This window comes from Achroia grisella, unplaced genomic scaffold (assembly GCF_030625045.1).
Source record: "Achroia grisella isolate CSIRO2021 unplaced genomic scaffold, CSIRO_AGI_Agris_v1 utg807, whole genome shotgun sequence".
In the NCBI taxonomy this organism is placed as follows: domain Eukaryota; kingdom Metazoa; phylum Arthropoda; class Insecta; order Lepidoptera; family Pyralidae; genus Achroia; species Achroia grisella.
This window is the reverse complement of record NW_026713028.1, coordinates 1,439,989-1,458,967: the sequence shown is the minus strand read 5'-3', so window position 1 is coordinate 1,458,967 and position 18,979 is coordinate 1,439,989. Positions and strand designations below refer to the sequence as shown.

General features: G+C 44.4%; 1 protein-coding gene across 1 annotated transcript in view; it reads right to left on the bottom strand.

Annotated features, from left to right (window-relative positions):
* Positions 1-1,674: 1,674 nt before the first annotated feature.
* Positions 1,675-18,979, bottom strand: part of LOC131851786 (baculoviral IAP repeat-containing protein 6) — a 51,548-nt gene continuing 34,243 nt past the window's right edge. The window contains exons 44-61 of the mRNA XM_059202336.1: positions 18,775-18,851; positions 16,199-16,341; positions 15,271-15,480; positions 14,379-14,624; positions 13,736-13,882; positions 13,299-13,516; positions 12,538-12,745; positions 11,819-12,048; positions 11,163-11,333; positions 9,195-9,459; positions 7,307-7,469; positions 6,571-6,688; positions 6,076-6,193; positions 5,198-5,421; positions 4,161-4,400; positions 3,421-3,609; positions 2,868-3,002; positions 1,675-2,260 (exon numbers count right to left, since the gene is read on the bottom strand). Of these exons, the coding sequence (XP_059058319.1) occupies positions 2,060-2,260; positions 2,868-3,002; positions 3,421-3,609; positions 4,161-4,400; positions 5,198-5,421; positions 6,076-6,193; positions 6,571-6,688; positions 7,307-7,469; positions 9,195-9,459; positions 11,163-11,333; positions 11,819-12,048; positions 12,538-12,745; positions 13,299-13,516; positions 13,736-13,882; positions 14,379-14,624; positions 15,271-15,480; positions 16,199-16,341; positions 18,775-18,851 (3,303 nt within the window). The 3' untranslated portion in view covers positions 1,675-2,059. The remainder of the gene's footprint in view (positions 2,261-2,867; positions 3,003-3,420; positions 3,610-4,160; positions 4,401-5,197; positions 5,422-6,075; positions 6,194-6,570; positions 6,689-7,306; positions 7,470-9,194; positions 9,460-11,162; positions 11,334-11,818; positions 12,049-12,537; positions 12,746-13,298; positions 13,517-13,735; positions 13,883-14,378; positions 14,625-15,270; positions 15,481-16,198; positions 16,342-18,774; positions 18,852-18,979) is intronic.

Below are 18,979 nucleotides of genomic sequence, written 5' to 3'. Positions count from 1 at the left end.
GCTATTTTCGAGATAGTCACTGAGAATTATAATAATAGATAATAAATTATTTATACCATAAGATAGAGGCATTGTTTAGTGAACGTTAGTATTTCTAGATGTAAGCTAGATAGAATCGGCGTTAAATTTTAAAACGAAGTCATAATAAATGTATAATTTTTTTATTTCATGACCTGTAAATAGACAAACAATAAAATGGCGTAATTTAGAGAAGTTATGTTTTATTTTTCCAAGCTAGTTTTACAGTTTTCTGACACTTATTAGAAAAAAATGAAGTCCCCATCAAAGGTTGTCCAAGTTAATATTGAAAAGGCGACCGAGTAAAAAAGAACCTATACACACGGGTGCAGGTTCAGGAAGAATTTTAAATTATTCTGACTAATCTAACAACAGTGGGACATAAGCCCTTTTCTTCAGTTATAATGATAATAATGTTTATTTTAATTGCTTAATGAAACCGAAATAAATGAAATTAAATGTCATTTTTGTCTTATTTTGATTTTTTTATATGTATAAGTAGAATGGCAAAGAAGCTAACAGCCCGCCCGGTGATAAATGACAACAGTCGCTTATGTACATGCACTGTTAATTATGTATCGCCCTTGATATTTTCTCAGGCCATTTAGGTAGATCAAAAAGTCATATGTAATTTCAGTGCCATAATCTCACACTCACTGAAATGGAGCCTTAAATACACAAAAAAAAGTACCCACGCAGATGGCTTTGTACGAAGTTTCCGTCAATAATATATATTTTTTTTTGTTGTTTATAAAATATTAGGAAATAAGGGATATAGTAATATCTATTATATTAAACGACCAAAAGGTAAACGAAGAAAAATAAAACATGAAATACGATAACATAAATTTTTATTTACATTCCAAAATTCACAGTCAGATATAACAATAAACGTCCTACGTCACATACCTGGCAATGAAAGTACAATGAAAAACATAATTGTTGTCTACTGGTGATTTTTATATACAATCATTAGTGCGGTACGGTTATCCGGGCTGGCGACGGTGCGCGATGCACCGTACATGAATATAACACACAAATCATGTTATTGTCAGTTCATTCACAAACAAAACCAAATCAATAGTTAAAATGTGGCTAGGCCTATACATAATTTATTATCGAGTAGATATTAAATATTATATAATAATAATTTACTAAAATTATCTCGATTGCGCCTCCGCCAACTCTTTCAGAGCGACTATCGATACATACATACATAGCATATGCTTAATACCGACTAATTAAAACGATAGTTTTATATACACCAAATTATATTTCACTATACATAATAATCAGTGTTCGCCGGCACGGCGGCGTCGGTACACCACTGTATACATTGGTTTACATACAAAGTACATCGCTCAAGTACACACACCAAACTTCGAACACGTAGTCAACTCACTTGCGGATCGTTCGATGTGAATATGACAAATCGAATTCACCGCGCGACACAACTCTCGTGACAACACCGTGTCTAACATCCATCGAGAACTACTATAATACAGTCGTCGGCCCGTACATATACACCTTCTAAATAGCTTACCGGGCGCCACGCGGGCCCATTTTAGTATCACAAAATACGTGTTAAACTAAAGAGAGGTCCCACTAATGTTAAAATAAAACCTACTAAAAATATATAAACGTGTCCTAAAATCCTCTAACAAATAAAACATGTACGAACAGTGAACCCACTAGTGGGACATAGTCCATCCGGTCGCGGCGGCCCTACGATGAGCGCCTGGGAGTCGCAGTTTCCTTGTACTTTCATTGAGAACTGACATGTATACACACTTGAGCTACTTGTACAAAGGTTACACGATAATCGTACAAAATAAGTGGGTGCGCGCGCTCGGGAAGTACGCGGCGCGCGCGGGACGCACGAGACGCCCGGAACGCACGAGACGCACGAGACGCACGAGACACGCGGGACACACGGGACGCACGAGACGCACGAGACGCGCGGACCCACGGGACACGAGACGCGCCAACACGCGGGTCACGCGGGACATACTGAAGCGACTCAGTCGTCGTCGGCCAGCAATCAATCGATCACCTGCGAGACAATCTTCTCCATGTCGTGGTCGATCTCGTCGTTGGTGGGCGGCACGATGGGCGCGGGCGGCGGCGGAGGCGGCGAGGCGGCGGCGGGTGCGGCGGGCAGCTGGAACGGCTCGTCCAGCTCCTCCAGGCCGGCCGGCACCGGCAGCTTGGCCAGCTCCTCCTGCAGCTTCACGTAGTGACGCTGCACACGCACACACTTGTTACACACTCTCACATATATATACCAATTAGAGTGAGATGGGGATTGTTAGTATTGATCCACAAATGTATCCCTGTTAGACTGACTTCCACGTGGTTACGTTGAAAATAAGTTATACAGACTTTACATTTTGTAATACACCATAGATACCACATAGAGCAGCATCATCATAACCACAAATGAGGAGCGAATTTGAGAAGTCTACATTAAAGATGTAGCTGCTGAAGATGCTCCAGATGTAGATTAGTTGGAAGTTGAGAAAAAATAGGCAGAGTAACATACACAGTGATTCTACGGTCTGAATAACCATGTATTGCATAGAGATGAGTATCATACATTGCTTCTATAATTTATATGTGAATGAAAAATAAGACCATTTTCAGAAATTAGCTTTCTGAAAACGGTCTATTTTGTAAAAAATATTCTTAGGCGTTCTCGTTCACTGCGACCATTAAGCAAAAAAAAAACACAAGAACATAAACTATGTCACTGCAGACTCGTACACCGCCCAATTCGGTCATTTATAACATAAAAAATACTCTGACACTGTCATTATTATACATAAATAGATAAATAGATGTGTTGCTACCTTGAGGGCCATGAGGTTAAGTTGTATAGTGCGTTGCGTCCTCTCGTCGCCGCTCTGCCCCTCCAGCTCCGTAATCCAGTTTGCCACCGTTTGCATTATCTCATTCCGTTTAATCCAGAAATGTGTCTGTATAACCTGTAACCGTAACATATATTAATTTAAAACAGAGCATATACGTGAAAAAACAAAAGTAATTAAAATAAAACTAAATATATGTAGTTCAAATTGTAATATTTTGATATAAACATAGTCTACTTTCATAAATTTTAATTTTATTCCGAATTTAGGCCGTTTCGTATAATATGTTGATAAATAATTAATAATTCTTATGCTACACAGCTATAAGCTACAGAGGATTGATTATGGATATAGTGGCGTATACTAAGGACAACATCACGCTGTCACATGAAGACAATGGAAATCAGAGGTGTCACGTGACTAAACATACCCTTACAACACACAACCACACAACACACCCTTCAAAACGGAATATAAAACGGAAAACTAAAACTAGTGGCAGAAATATGTCAAACAGAAATGGTGGTCAACAAACCTCCTTGAAGCAGGGCTCCGGACTGCGCAGATGGTCGAGCATGGCCCAGCGAACGCAGGCCTGGTAGATGTTGGAGTTGTACTCGAGGGAGGCGCTGTTGCCGACGCGCGTGCCCCGGCTTCGCTCATAGCCCGGCTCGTTGAAATAGGGCTCGGGAACCAATATCAGCGACTGAATCGATACTAGCACCTGTCAACAGAACGAATAATCCACACGTCACATAAATATTCTACAATCCGTCGCGTTAATGAAAGCTTGGAGCGCCAACTAGCTCTATTTTTGTATTGAAGAACAAACAAAGTAAAGAAACTGTATTCTATGTACATACATGATCAGGTACCCCCTATGCATTGCTCATAGCGCAAGAATGGCAGTACAAGTGGATGAGTTTAAGATTGAAGACAAAGGAGAGTTTCGTATCCTATAACGTCACATTCCCGTCAGAGACCTTACTGTGATTAGACGTGTTATTATGTATTAAATAGTTCACTTGAAGGAATTACCAATAATAAACTTATTCCAATAAGTTTTTAATGCGGACCGTGGCGAATGAATCGGTCGTTAGCTCGGTGTTATACTCGATTGAGAGCAGTGTTCTGTGCCACAAAACTACTACCGTCTTTCTAAAGAATACTTCAACGAGACCTATTTTTGGCAGTGAATAAAATCACACCTATTTAATTTATAGAATGTACTTGTTGGTTTTCCACATAAATAAATATTACACAAAATATTGATACCTGTAAGAAACTGGAGGTGTGCGCGTTCCACTTCTCCTCGGGCCGTCCGTGCCACGTGTTGAGCACCGAGAGGCACACCTTGCCGTCGTTGTAGAGGTTGGGGTTGAACCGCACCGAGTGACGGCCCGTGGTCTCCAAGTTGATCAGCATCGGCACCGCGGGGTACTCCGCGGGGAAGTATACATCCAGGATGAAGCAGCCGTTCGCGTACGGCGTGTCAGATGGACCCGTTATTAGGACCTACATAAACAAGTTATTTTAATACTTGGACATTATAAAATCACATCATGAGGTTTTTCAAGTAGGGTTAACGAGTTTTTATGGGTCGGCAACAAGTGACACCCGGTGTCTCACGCGTGCATAGGCTACCATTTGCCATCAGATGGGCCGTATGCTTGTTTGCCATCGTAGTATAAAAAAAAATACTAGATTAACTACAGTCTGTTTCTTAATCTCGGAGACTAAATTTACAGGCGTAAATGTCAAGTTTTCAAATAATGTTACTACCTGTAGCGGAGTTGTGCTGTCTGGACATCGATTTGTTTAAAAGTAACGAAACTAAATAAAATTAAATTTGTATTTTAGATTTAAAGGTTATACAAGTACTACAATATATTCATAAAATTTACGTACCATGTACGTGTTTCCATTACTGTCATTGTATTATACAACACAAAAATACATTTTTGTGGTTTCCGTCCATATAGTAAATTTTACAGTATTAAGCTACAAACCGACCAGTTGTTTTCTTTCAAACAGCTAAATATTTTAAATAGGTGGATCTTTTATAAAAAATGACAACATACGAGGGTTGTTTTTTGTTTAATAAAAAGCAATTATTCTTTGTTTTATTGAAATAAATGTTAAGTATTCATAAACAGAAGTTTGTTATCAAAAAATTTCTTATATGCCATTTATTGATAACAAACTTCAGTTTATGAATACTTTATTATTTTTTCCTTTGCTCTCCGGCGATCCGTATCCGCATTAGCCATATACATACAGTCTAAAATATAGGAGGGCGGGTGACGGGCTACCTTCATGACGTCGAGCCGGTCAGTGTCGGTGCGCACGAACACCGAGGAGGAGTATGAGAGCGGCAGGCTGGTGGCGAGCGTGGCGGCCTCCTGCGCGAGGCGCTTCATGCGCGCCGGGTGCGCGCGCTCGCCCGCCGCGCGCACCGCGCCCTCGAAGTGGTACGGCACCGTGAACCGGAACCCGGACGAGCTCTCCGCGCACTCCGCCAGCATCTCGAACGTCTCTGTACGGCCACACCAGACTATTACTGATGTGGACTACTAACACTATTGCTAGAGGTTAACTTCCACATAGTTCGTCGTGATAAAGTCCTGATGAATTTACTACGATGGGCTAACCAACCTGACTTGTTCATCTTATCATCCTCCAATGGCTAGCGCTATAAATCGATACTGCATGCGGATCATTCTATTATCATCATATGAAAAACATATTTTGATGGAACTTTGCAGTAAAAGTGGAAAAAGGAACGTGTGTACGTTCCTTTTTCCATTTTGTATATTTGTCCATCTGCCATCTCGTGTTATATTTAACTCACTCCAATGAATCCTCAGTCGGACACTGTCCGATAAAAAACAATAATCGTCGACAGAATCACACACGTGACAAAACACATGTGTTTTCCTTACCTTAACATTTCTTATGCGTAATACGAAACCTAATAAGTAAGACGTATGCCATTTGTAATAATAAATATTGAATACCTCCAGTAAATATAATACGCAATGTATAAATTAAACATGATTCAAAATATATTTTTCATTGTCATTAGCTAAGGCTCTGATGACTGTTAGATACTAGTCAAAAGCAAACATCCACGTGTGCGCATGCACGTGTAGTGTGTGTGCGTACACGTGTAACGTGCGTGCGTGCGTACCGAACTGCATGGTGCGCATGAGGTCGATGTAGCGCGCCTCCCGGCCGCCGCCCGCCGCGCGCGCCGCACTGCCGCCCTCGGGCTCGCCCTCGCTGCGGCACATCAGCGCGCACGTCGCCTGCACATACACACGGACAATTACATTAGCACTTTGATAAAGAACATTATATATACATGACGAGCCACATACATAATGACATACGGACTTTCAATAACATTATATATAGTCTTGGGAGATGGAAAATTTAAACAGGATTTTATTATCGCTTCCAGTTTTTGAGTATTGGGGAGCAAGATCAGTCAAGCCTAAAGGACATAAACCGAGCAGCTCGAGAACGGAATGAACGAGTTGTGCGTGTGTGTCTAATAATTTATAATTTTAAGATAAAATTGGTAAGACAACCTGCAATAGTATTATTAAAATTCCTGCAAGAACATAACATAACTACTTCCGAGAAGACAAAAGCGAAGTCAATATACAAAACTGCTACTCACCTGTATGTCAGCAATCAGGGAAGCGAGTCCTTCGTCCTCTTCTGATAATTCTGAATTACTTGATGTACTAAATCTTTGGCTATATGTCATTTTACCGAATATATTCTTTTTACTCATCCTGGAAAGAAAATTAAATTAATTAGCAATAAATACTTCTACAATTGGTATAATATATCAAAGCCAATAAAATTAACATAAATTTATTATCGTGCCGGTATTTTATTCTTAGTGGAAATGAGAAATTCAATGTCATAGACCATGTGCTTAGGTAGCGTCTATATCTGGACATGACGCTATAATTTTCTTGAATGGCAATTAATGAGAAACATCTGGAAGGTCATAAGAACGTGATGTCCGATTGGCACTTAGTGGGCTTAGCTATCAGGTGGGCAGCCCTGTTGCATACATAAAAGAGGCGAGTGATACATGCCTACGTCGCCGCCGAGCGTGCTGCACGCACATGTACAGTAGGTGCAATACAGTGGGTGCGGCACGTACCTGAGCTTGGTGGCGTACGAGTTGGTGGTGCGCGACATCTGGTGCAGCAGGCGCGGCAGGGGACGCAGCGCGGGCGCCAGGCGGCGGGCTCGCAGCGATACAGTGGGTGCGGCACGTACCTGAGCTTGGTGGCGTACGAGTTGGTGGTGCGCGACATCTGGTGCAGCAGGCGCGGCAGGGGACGCAGCGCGGGCGCCAGGCGGCGGGCTCGCAGCGATACAGTGGGTGCGGCACGTACCTGAGCTTGGTGGCGTATGAGTTGGTGGTGCGCGACATCTGGTGCAGCAGGCGCGGCAGGGGACGCAGCGCGGGCGCCAGGCGGCGGGCTCGCAGCGAGGCCAGCGCGCGCGCCGTCCGCAGCACGCACACGTACAGCGGGATGTGTCGCGACATGTCCAGCACTGATATACACAACGCTTCCGTTATATATTAACCCCACATCCCATATACTGGCTTTGCTCCATTTTGTTTAAATGGAGAATTCCGCCGTCAGAGTAGTGGTAAAATCAACAATACGATAATATAGTAATTATGTACTCTATGGGACACAGTCACCTAGATACATCAAAATAATAATTGCATTTAATAATGTCTAGTAAGACAAATTCAATATTGTCTACTAGGCACTGCTGTATCTAAACTGTGTCACCCCACCTTACATTTTCCTATTGTTATTTAGTATATAAGATCATTATTTCTATGTACACATTGTCAGTTTATCATCATCAGTAATATACATCGTCTCGACCAGCAACATCGTAATATTCACCCGCAACAGTGGTGACCCCGACGTGATCTGGCCGACGTGGTCGAGACGATACCTGGGAAAACGACGAGATCAAACAAGAGATCTCTGTCTGACGGCATCCTGCGCACCACCAACGATTGCACATTTCCACCGGCTTCCCAGAAGCGGGTCTCACCGGCTCGGAAATTCAAGAGGCATAAAAGTCGTTGGCAATACTGCGCAACAAGGATCCTGCCGTGCTACTGACCCCCAGTAAACACAACTGCCTGCTGGATATAATCTCTGGACGAAAAATTGAAACTGGAAAAATAAAGCAAAAATGCTGTCTACAAAAGTACAGCCAACAGTCACCGCCGACGTCATTGCACACCTGTCGTCACTAATTGCGACACTGCGATCAGAAATTGCTGATATACGCGAAAAGCGCTCGCCACACACAAACAGACGCAGCAACTACCGATCTAGGTCAAATTCGCACCTACGGTCATTGCGTGGTCAGAAAAATGACTATTATTTATATTATATCATCGCAAATATAAAGAAAAGGCATACAAACGTGACATGCCGCGCTCCTATAGACAACCGTCGGAAAACTAGATTCGACGCAGAATAAGACGGAACGCTGTGCTGTTCATCCGTCTAACCGCCTAGCTATAACCGACTCTAACAGTGGCTATAGAATTTTGGTGGACACCGAAAGCAAAAATCTCGGTGAATAAAAAACAAGCACAGACCAAAGAGAGCGCTAGCGAAATCAAATTATTCGCCGCAAACAATTAATATGAGCAAATGCGAGTTCTTCACAAATGAGTTAGATTTTCTTGGTTATCATATAACGAGCCAAGGGATGAAACCAACGCAAGAAAAATGGCAAGCAATCGACGAGTACCCTAAACCCACGACAGTCGAAGATTTACGTCGTTATTTGGGTATAATGAATTTTTATTGTTACTAAAGTGCATAATATCTTAAATTTTACAGTTAACTTTTATATTTTTTTTTGTGTGTAATATATATACTTTTTTTCTCTCAAGGGGGAATATCTATGGGACACAGTCACCTAGATACATCAAAATAATAATTGCATTTAATAATGTCTAGTAAGACAAATTCAATATTGTCTACTAGGCACTGCTGTATCTAAACTGTGTCACCCCACCTTACATTTTCCTATTGTTATTTAGTATATAAGATCATTATTTCTATGTACACATTGTCAGTTTATCATCATCAGTAATATACATCGTCTCGACCAGCAACATCGTAATATTCACCCGCAACATACTCTCTCAAAACAGACTTAATTTTGGGTAAAAATTAGTCATCTGTGTAAAAATCGTGTTTGAAAGTTATGATATTTGGTATGGTTGTAACATACCCGAGTCGTTCCTAAGATATGAACAGATAGCGGGCACTAGAGAGCTGCTGACGATGAGATCGATGAACTCAGAGGGCACGTCACGTGCCTCGCTGTCCTCCACCTCGACGTCGGCCTCCTCTACGCCGTCAGCGACCGCGGTACTTCCGGTACCAGCAGCGGCTGAGCTACCGCTACTCTCCGCCGTCGACGTTGAAGCCTCGCCTTCCTGCGAACTCTCCTCTGGGGGCCACTTTTCACCGGGATTCATGTACGATGCTAATACCTGTTGACGAATTTAAATGAAATATATAAATGTAATGTCTATCTGTCCATTTAATGCTTTAAATTTATATTATACTTTAAAATTGTTTTCCTTCGCATGGCAACACGATCAGTCTGAGGATAATCCGCAATGTTTGTTCAATATACTACTCTGATAGGCTAGTTTATATCTATCAGGCTCAAAGGACCATTAAGTAGTAACCGAAATAAATTAAACAACAAATAAAGAAATTAGAACTGTGGGCTAATTATGTAACTTCGTTCGCAACGATTTTCGTATGTAACGTAGTGAAAATGACGTCATCTGTCAATAATGCGATCATATTGACGCCATTTGACGCTGTCAACTGGCATTGCAACGTAAACGCAACTTTACATATCGATAAAAATTATTTCTATCGAATGTCGATTTAGTAACCTCGTTGCAACGTCACGTAATCGCTATTTTGCCGAAATGACAGCGTGGAATTGAAACGGTTTTTACATTATGAGAAACAATTTAGAAGGTGTTTCTTTTGGTTACAATCTTTAAAATATCAGCATTAGCAGCATTATTTATCTTGTTTTGGTAATTTTCAGTATTACATATATTTTTATTTTATTAATTATTACGTAGAAAGTCGTGAAAAGGTTTTAAATTTATTAAAATGGGAAAATTGTCACGACTCACAACAAGACATCAGTGTTGCCAATTCGATATTTTATTTTCATCCCAAATCACATAGAATGTTGTTTTAACTAGAGTAAATGTTTAATATAAAATTAGGGTTGATTATGATATTAATATAATTAAAAAACTATTTCAATGAATACGGTGCTCTGTGAACGGAATACAACGTTTATGATGCTCTGTGATTTGTTTAAAGTAAATAAATTTATTTGTTTAAAGTTTTTACAATTATGAACAAATTTAAAAAGATGTGCCCATATCATTCTAAATTTATATGGATACCTACGTACTTACCTAGGTATCTATAGCAGAAAAGAAAATTTAATTTGTAGGTTAGATTAATATTATTAATGATTATAAATAGTTTGTATAAAATATGCTTTTATATTCAAAATTATTAACCTTATTTTTTCATTAGAATAGAATAGACTTTCTTTATTTTAGTTTATTAAATGTCTATTAATAAAATTAAAATAAAAGAACAAGTGAACGCTGCAGTATATTTTGTAATTTTTGAACGCAATAAAAATTGTTTCAAATCAACCAACTAGTGTATTAACCCAATAATTTAAAATGTATCCCTCTAAAGGTATATGCTATCTAATGTACTGACTTTTTAAATTGTTCGGATTAACAATATTCCGCTGCAACTTCATAGTAGTGTTTTATCGATAGAAATGATTTATGTTGCGGTCATTCGACCTTACTTGATCGCATTTTTTAAATTGAAATGATTTTATATTGCATCACAACTTCAACAGAAACAATTTCATATCGTGTTACATAATTAGCCCACTGGATGAGTTTACAGGGACAAGGTTCTAAAAGAATAAAGTTTACAATCAGAAAAGTATACATACGAAAACAGTTTTAACAAAAATTTTGTTTAATTATTTTATATTGTTGACCATGCCAACAAAAAATTTTAAATAAAATTTGCTTTTTAAAATCTTCCCAATCATAAAAACGATTGGTTGCTAGTTAAATAAAATTCAGTCAATAAGGAAAGCTAGAGCCGATCATTGAGCACTGACCTGCAGCAGCACGGTGACGTGCTCCTCCTCCGTGCGCTGTCGCACGAGCGCCTGTTCCACGTTCCACGACTGCTGCGTGGAGCCCGTCCCGAACCCGGTACCCTTAGCCCAGTACAGCTGACTCTTCTCCTCCGACTTGCTAACTGATGAGCCGTTCGAGGCTTGACTGTTCTGTTTAATGAAACAGGTAACAAAGTCAAGAAAAAATTACCTCAGTTGATATTTTTTTATGTTCTTTAATGTTTATTTTATGTGTAAGTTAAAGTGTTGTAAGAGCACTGCCCTGTGACCCTAATAAAATCAAAGTTGATATGTGGAATTTAAATCATCCATATCCCTCTGATTTTGTCAGACCAGTTGAACGAACATCTGCCGCCGGGCAGAGATCTGCATTGGCACGATTGTAAAGCCCTCAACAGACTAGTTACGACCCAGATGGGTCGCTGCAGGAACAACTCGCTGAAATGGGGTAACAATTCCCAGGAGGCTTTGTCCCAAATAATTATCTTCTATCGTACCCTTTGTGTCCAGCGTCTTGAACCAATCCGAACAAGGAGACCGATCGATCGTATCAATGCAGTTGCCCTATTCTGGTCTAAATATTTTGATTCAGGTTTGATACTAGAGATTAGTGACAAATGTATCGTATGTGTTACCTCCGCGGATTGCGGGCGGTGGTGCGTGAAGACCGCGAGGCAGGCGAGCACGAGCCGCACGGCCCCGAGCGCCAGCAGCGCGCGGCGCAGCTCGCGTCCCTCCGCGCCCCCCGCCGCGCCCGCCGCGCCCCCCGGCGCCGCCTCCAGCAGCCGCGACACCACGCGGAACGGCAGCGTGCCCAGCGACCACTGCGCCGCGCCGCCGCCGCCGCCCCCCACCACGATGCTGCCTGCACACACACACATACACCTATATATATATATATATATATATATATATACCCGTTTTAACCATGCTAAGTCTTAGCATGTATATATATGTAATTCTCTAGATTGCTCGAACGCAATTTATTTCACAAAAATAATTTTCCCGTCATAGTAATGGATAAAACATTTTGCTTAAATTCGAGAAATACTATTCCAATTAACATTAATATTATATTAGTTCCATTGCTAATAAAGTATATCTGTCTATGAACCACAAAAAATATATTGAAGCAGATTGTTTGATGTGCAACACTGGATCGTGAAGTCCTAGACTAGTCTCTCTTTTTTTATCTCAGTTATCTTATGTTAGTGACGTGGCACTATGGCTCTTAAGCCAATTATTACGGGGTTCTCGTACCCGGAGATGATATTAGGGAAAAGAGGCCCCGAGGCCCCGACCTTCTCCTCCCTAGGTGTAGTGTGAGTAGGGTGAATATAGTATATAAACTGACGTCCGTCCTCGTCGTGCGTGACGCCCAGCAGCAGCCGCAGCAGGTGCGTGGCGCGCGCGCCCTCGTCGAGCAGCGCGTGCGCGTACCCGGGCAGCTTGAGCAGCAGACCGAGCGCCACCAGCGCGTGCGCCGGCACGCCCGCGCACGCGCCCTCCTCCGCGCCCGCGCCCCCCGCGCCGCCGCCCCCGCCGCCCAGCTCCACCACCTCCTGCCACACCAACAACCAACCAAGTCTACACTACACCATCTCACCGCACGTATTCTTCATAACTTCTGCCTTCACTTTAATAACTCTCCGTAACAATATTACTAAACTAACTCCTGTGCTCAACTAAAGTAATTCGTGGAACAAATTCTTATAGTGAATAGAAGGTTATACTTTGTGAAATAGACAGAATCAAATATTATTTACGACAATCCTAGATTAAAACACATACTATTATCGTAATATATGCATCTATTCGCGAGCAAAGACATATAATGAATCAATTTAAAACAATTTTTTTAAGGCGCATGTGCACCTTGAACTTCAACCATCTTACTCTGTTCCGTTTCTTAATGTGTATTCTGATATGTTCATTATTCTGCTGCCTCATGTTTGTCGTCATTAAATTTCATTTATAAGTTGTTTCTTTTCTATTACAAAATACATAAAACCTGAACCGCGTTAAAGGCTAAACTAAAACGAACATTAAAGACTCTGACAACTATCCTTGCTGCTATCGCCATGGCTCCTGAAACGGTAGAAACATGTAACTAACCTCATAGGGATCGTCCAGCTTGACCCAGTCGAGGTCGTGATGATGGTGATGGTGGTGCAGGGCGGGCGGCGGCGGCGGCGGTGCGTGCGGGCGGGGCAGCCGCGCCGCCACCAGCGCCAGCCCGCCGCACGCGCCGAACTCGCGCAGGATGGCGCTCGACCCGCTCGATACCAGGGGGGCCGCCCCGCCCCCGTCCCATGTGGGCCCCGACCACACGTCTGAAAATATTTCTACTATTATACTGATGCACCTATAATATTTATTAATAACATCTTAGGTATGATGAAAAAATAATTGTCCTAAGATGTTATGAACACTCCGTTGACGGCTTACATACGTCGGTGTTGAGGTGCAGGCTGAACGTGGGGGTACTAGTAACCTGTTGTCGGGCCTTCTTCAGTATTGAAGTGGAATGTAAGTTATTACTGTCGGCCTACCTCCGTCGGTGTTGAGGTGCAGGGTGAGCGTGAGGTGCGGGCCGGTGTTGTGCGGCGCGGCGGCGGCCAGCTGCGCCAGCGTGCAACTCGCCGGCACGAACCCATCCAGCCCCGCCACTTGCACCAGGATCGTCGTCTCGATCAGGTCTGCATCAAAACCGACTCTCTCTTATAAAATGTTGGAGGATTTCTATATATATTTATGACGTCGCTTCTTATTTCTAATTTTAATTGTAAAGGATCTAGTTTTAGTAATAATGTACTATTATAACTACAGTTTAAAGAAATCTGTAATAGATAAGTATGTAATCGGCAAAGTTAATTAAATAGAATGTTCCGGAAAATTTAAAATTACTGTAGGAAAAATAAACTTTTAACTTCGTCTACTATTAGATTAACTCCTTTACATGAACTCCTTCAATTACAAGATATTACTAATACATATAGTTCAATATGAATGTATAAAAAACGTGAATCATGTTACTCCTAACTAATATTATAAACACAGATGTTTAAGAGTGTGGATGGCGTATGGATGTTTATTACTCTTTCACTTCAAAACTACTGAATGGATTTTAATAAAACTTTACAACAACATACAGTTTACACATCAAAACAATAGGCTATAATCAATATAGGTTACCGTCTGCGACGGTGAGCACGGAGGCGTCGTTGGGCGGCTTGACCTGCCGCTTCTTATTGGTGTGGTGTTTGAGCGAAGTGTTCTTGACGTCCTTGACGCGCTTGTCCTTGGAGGCGCTGGCGGCGGCGAGCGTGAGCTCCCACGCCTCGGCCGCCGTCATGATGGCCGTGTCCGATGAACTGCGAAGCACCGAACCCGCGCCGCCGCCTGATGATGATGTTATGACGGTTTCCTCCACTACCGGCACTGAAACATTTTCAATAATTACACGTGTAGCAGCAGCATCCAAGTACTTTATATTCGTGGTATATTTACTCCTTGAAACTGTCCTTCCCAGAACTCTTATCCCACGGCATGTGTAACCCATTAGCAGCGCAGCTGTACAGCGGCGCGTGTACGCAAAGATATATAGATATTTGTATAAAAGACTGGAATGTTTCAATTAAATATACACTAGAAGCGTATATTTAATTCCGGTATACTGACAGGGTGCGCGTAAGTACTTGGAATAATTGAGTCTAGATAAACTAACAGATACTTGTGTTAATAGGTCGATTTGAATATGTTAGTGATAGCGAAATATACTGATTGAGTGGGTGATGGTTGATAAATTTAGGTGGGTCGCATAAACATGTCGCTCATCCCAGGTGTAGACAAATTAATATATTCATGTTTTAACACGCCGATGTGAATGTGCTAATAATAGCGAGGTGTACTAATTGAGCGGGCGGTAGTAGAGAACTGTTTTTCGGGCCGCATAAACATGTTTAGCGAGTCACGTGGAGTTCGTCTGGTGTAGACAAATACATGTTTAGCTCGCCACGTGTTCGGTCTATACAAATGGATGAGGTGATGTAGATGTGGTAGTGAGGTGGGGGTGGTGTACACTGACTGGGCGGCCTGTGGTCCCGCAGCAGGTCCCGCAGCGTGGTGTGGAGCGGGAGCGCGAGCAGCGCGTGGTGGTGCCGCGCGGGGTGTCCGGGCGCCACGGCCGGCGCCGCCCCGCCGCGCGCCGCCCACCGCAGCGCCACCCACACGCGCTCCGCCGACAGCACCAGCCGCAGGATCAGCGCGCGGGTGAACCCGGAGATGCCTTCCGGACCTGACGCGACACGCGCACACGGTTACTACATACCATTCACTTCCTAGTATAAATCTAAGTTTTAAACCAACTTTTTATAAAAAAAAATAAACTTGATTGAGTTTCTTGACAGTTCTTCTCAATTGAATCTGTATACTGAACTGGACAGCAGGGAAAAAATTATAACATAAAAATTTGACGTTTATAAACGGCTAAAAAGTTCTATATCAATAAATTCTTTCTGAATTTGAATTTATTAATTTCGCAATGATAATGGTTTTTTACTGAGCGGGACTTTTAAAAAAATTGTCTTAGTGCTGTCAAACATAATATTTCAGTTGAAAAATAAGTAAAATTAAAAGATGGATTAACATCTTCATTCTTCGGAATAATGACGCATCAGCAATTACGCTATAACGTTGTGCTATTGTCTATCTATGTCTCTAGACGACGGTTACTGCATGTGGCTATCAACTTATTTATCATTTTAATTACGTACAATAAAAACAATACATCTCGCAAAATACCGCACAAGAATTATTATACCTATATTATAATTCCTATCTTTAATTTTTCCCTCTCGCCATACTAAAGAAGACGAAAAATAAAATTATTTTGAATTTAGAACAGAACGAATATTTTTTTGCTAGTAATTTTCATGTTTAGAGTGATATTCTTAATTCGAAATAATGTAATCAAACTTTTTTTATATATCTTATATAATTTAGTATTTACTCACCAACACAATGTAACGACTCCAATATATTGTGCAAAGTGGACGCGAATAACTTTTGGTTGGCTGCATGGCACACTGTGAGTTCTGCGAATAACCTGATCGTGTTCTCTTCGAGTTGTGCGTACTGAGCGCCCTCCTGCCACGTGCTGTAGCAAAAGAATAACATAATTAATACAAAAAAAAGGAAGATTGATTAAATTTCAACAGACAAGATTACCCATTCGACTATTCTCGATTTGATCTGTCAACTACAGATGAATTAATTTTAAGTATATCATATATATATGTAATATTTTTATCAACACTTGGCACACTTCCATTTATTTTAATAGTAATTAATTAATAATCCATTAAGTATATTTTTAATATTTCTGTCTTCACTAAATAGTACAATATAGTACAATTATTCCACCTGTATACTCTACTAATAATAAATTAAGTAGCGACACCTCATCATATCATAAATAATGCAAAAAAAAGAACAGAAACTTAATGGAAAAATTACTTATTATAACGACTGTTCGTAATCATTGGCAAAGGAAAATTCATCTTTCAATCACCAAAATAAGGAACATGTGTTAGGACACATAATAAAAGTGAAACTTCGGCGGACTAGTTTCTTTCTCTCACGACGCGTTAGCTGACTGAAAATGAATCACCTACTCAAACTTCGAGATGCAGTATATTGGGAAGCTGAGATGGAGATGTAGTGTGAAGAGGGCGACAGAAGTAGAGTGCAGTAGCCCTCTCTACTGCACTCTACTTCTGTCGCCCTGTGGGGCGGGCGCGGGTAGCACAGCAGCCGCAGCAGCGGGCGCCAGAAGGTGGCGCCGGGCGCGCCCAGCCAGTCCTTGAGGCGGCGCTCCGCACACAGAAGTAGAGTGCAGTAGAGAGGGAGTACCTGTGGGGCGGGCGCGGGTAGCACAGCAGCCGCAGCAGCGGGCGCCAGAAGGTGGCGCCGGGCGCGCCCAGCCAGTCCTTGAGGCGGCGCTCCGCACACAGAAGTAGAGTGCAGTAGAGAGGGAGTACCTGTGGGGCGGGCGCGGGTAGCACAGCAGCCGCAGCAGCGGGCGCCAGAAGGTGGCGCCGGGCGCGCCCAGCCAGTCCTTGAGGCGACGCTCCGCACACAGAAGTAGAGTGCAGTAGAGAGGGAGTACCTGTGGGGCGGGCGCGGGTAGCACAGCAGCCGCAGCAGCGGGCGCCAGAAGGTGGCGCCGGGCGCGCCCAGCCAGTCCTTGAGGCGGCGCTCCGCACACAGAAGTAGAGTGAAGTAGAGAGGGAGTACCTGTGGGGCGGGCGCGGGTAGCACAGCAGCCGCAGCAGCGGGCGCCAGAAGGTGGCGCCGGGCGCGCCCAGCCAGTCCTTGAGGCGGCGCTCCGCACACAGAAGTAGAGTGAAGTAGAGAGGGAGTACCTGTGGGGCGGGCGCGGGTAGCACAGCAGCCGCAGCAGCGGGCGCCAGAAGGTGGCGCCGGGCGCGCCCAGCCAGTCCTTGAGGCGGCGCTCCGCACACAGAAGTAGAGTGCAGTAGAGAGGGAGTACCTGTGGGGCGGGCGCGGGTAGCACAGCAGCCGCAGCAGCGGGCGCCAGAAGGTGGCGCCGGGCGCGCCCAGCCAGTCCTTGAGGCGGCGCTCCGCACACAGAAGTAGAGTGCAGTAGAGAGGGAGTACCTGTGGGGCGGGCGCGGGTAGCACAGAGGCAGCAGCGCCAGCGCGCCGGCGCGCCCAGCCAGTCCTTGAGGCGGCGCTCCGCACACAAGTAGAGTGAAGTAGAGAGGAGTACCTGTGGGGCGGGCGCGGGTAGGCGGCGCTCCGCACACAGTAGTAGAGTGCAGTAGAGAGGGAGTACCTGTGGGGCGGGCGCGGGTAGCACAGCAGCCGCAGCAGCGGGCGCCAGAAGGTGGCGCCGGGCGCGCCCAGCCAGTCCTTGAGGCGGCGCTCCGCACACAGAAGTAGAGTGAAGTAGAGAGGGAGTACCTGTGGGGCGGGCGCGGGTAGCACAGCAGCCGCAGCAGCGGGCGCCAGAAGGTGGCGCCGGGCGCGCCCAGCCAGTCCTTGAGGCGGCGCTCCGCACACAGAAGTAGAGTGCAGGAGAGAGGGAGTACCTGTGGGGCGGGCGCGGGTAGCACAGCACAGCAGCGGGCGCCAGAAGGTGGCGCCGGGCGCGCCCAGCCAGTCCTTGAGGCGGCGCTCCGCACACAGTAGAGAGGAGAGGAGTACCTGTGGGGCGGGCGCGGGTAGCACAGCAGCCGCAGCAGCGGGCGCCAGAAGGTGGCGCCGGGCGCGCCCAGCCAGTCCTTGAGGCGGCGCTCCGCACACAGAAGTAGAGTGAAGTAGAGAGGGAGTACCTGTGGGGCGGGCGCGGGTAGCACAGCAGCCGCAGCAGCGGGCGCCAGAAGGTGGCGCCGGGCGCGCCCAGCCAGTCCTTGAGGCGGCGCTCCGCACACAGAAGTAGGCGTGGGGCGCGCGGGTAGCACAGCAGCCGCAGCAGCGGGCGCCAGAAGGTGGCGCCGGGCGCGCCCAGCCAGTCCTTGAGGCGGCGCTCCGCACACAGAAGTAGAGTGAAGTAGAGAGGGAGTACCTGTGGGGCGGGCGCGGGTAGCACAGCAGCCGCAGCAGCGGGCGCCAGAAGGTGGCGCCGGGCGCGCCCAGCCAGTCCTCCGCACACAGAAGTAGCCTGTGGGGCGGGCGCGGGTAGCACAGCAGCCGCAGTCCTTGAGGCGGCGCTCCGCAGAGAGAGGAGAGAGGAGTACCTGTGGGGCGGGCGCGGCAGCGGGCGCCAGAAG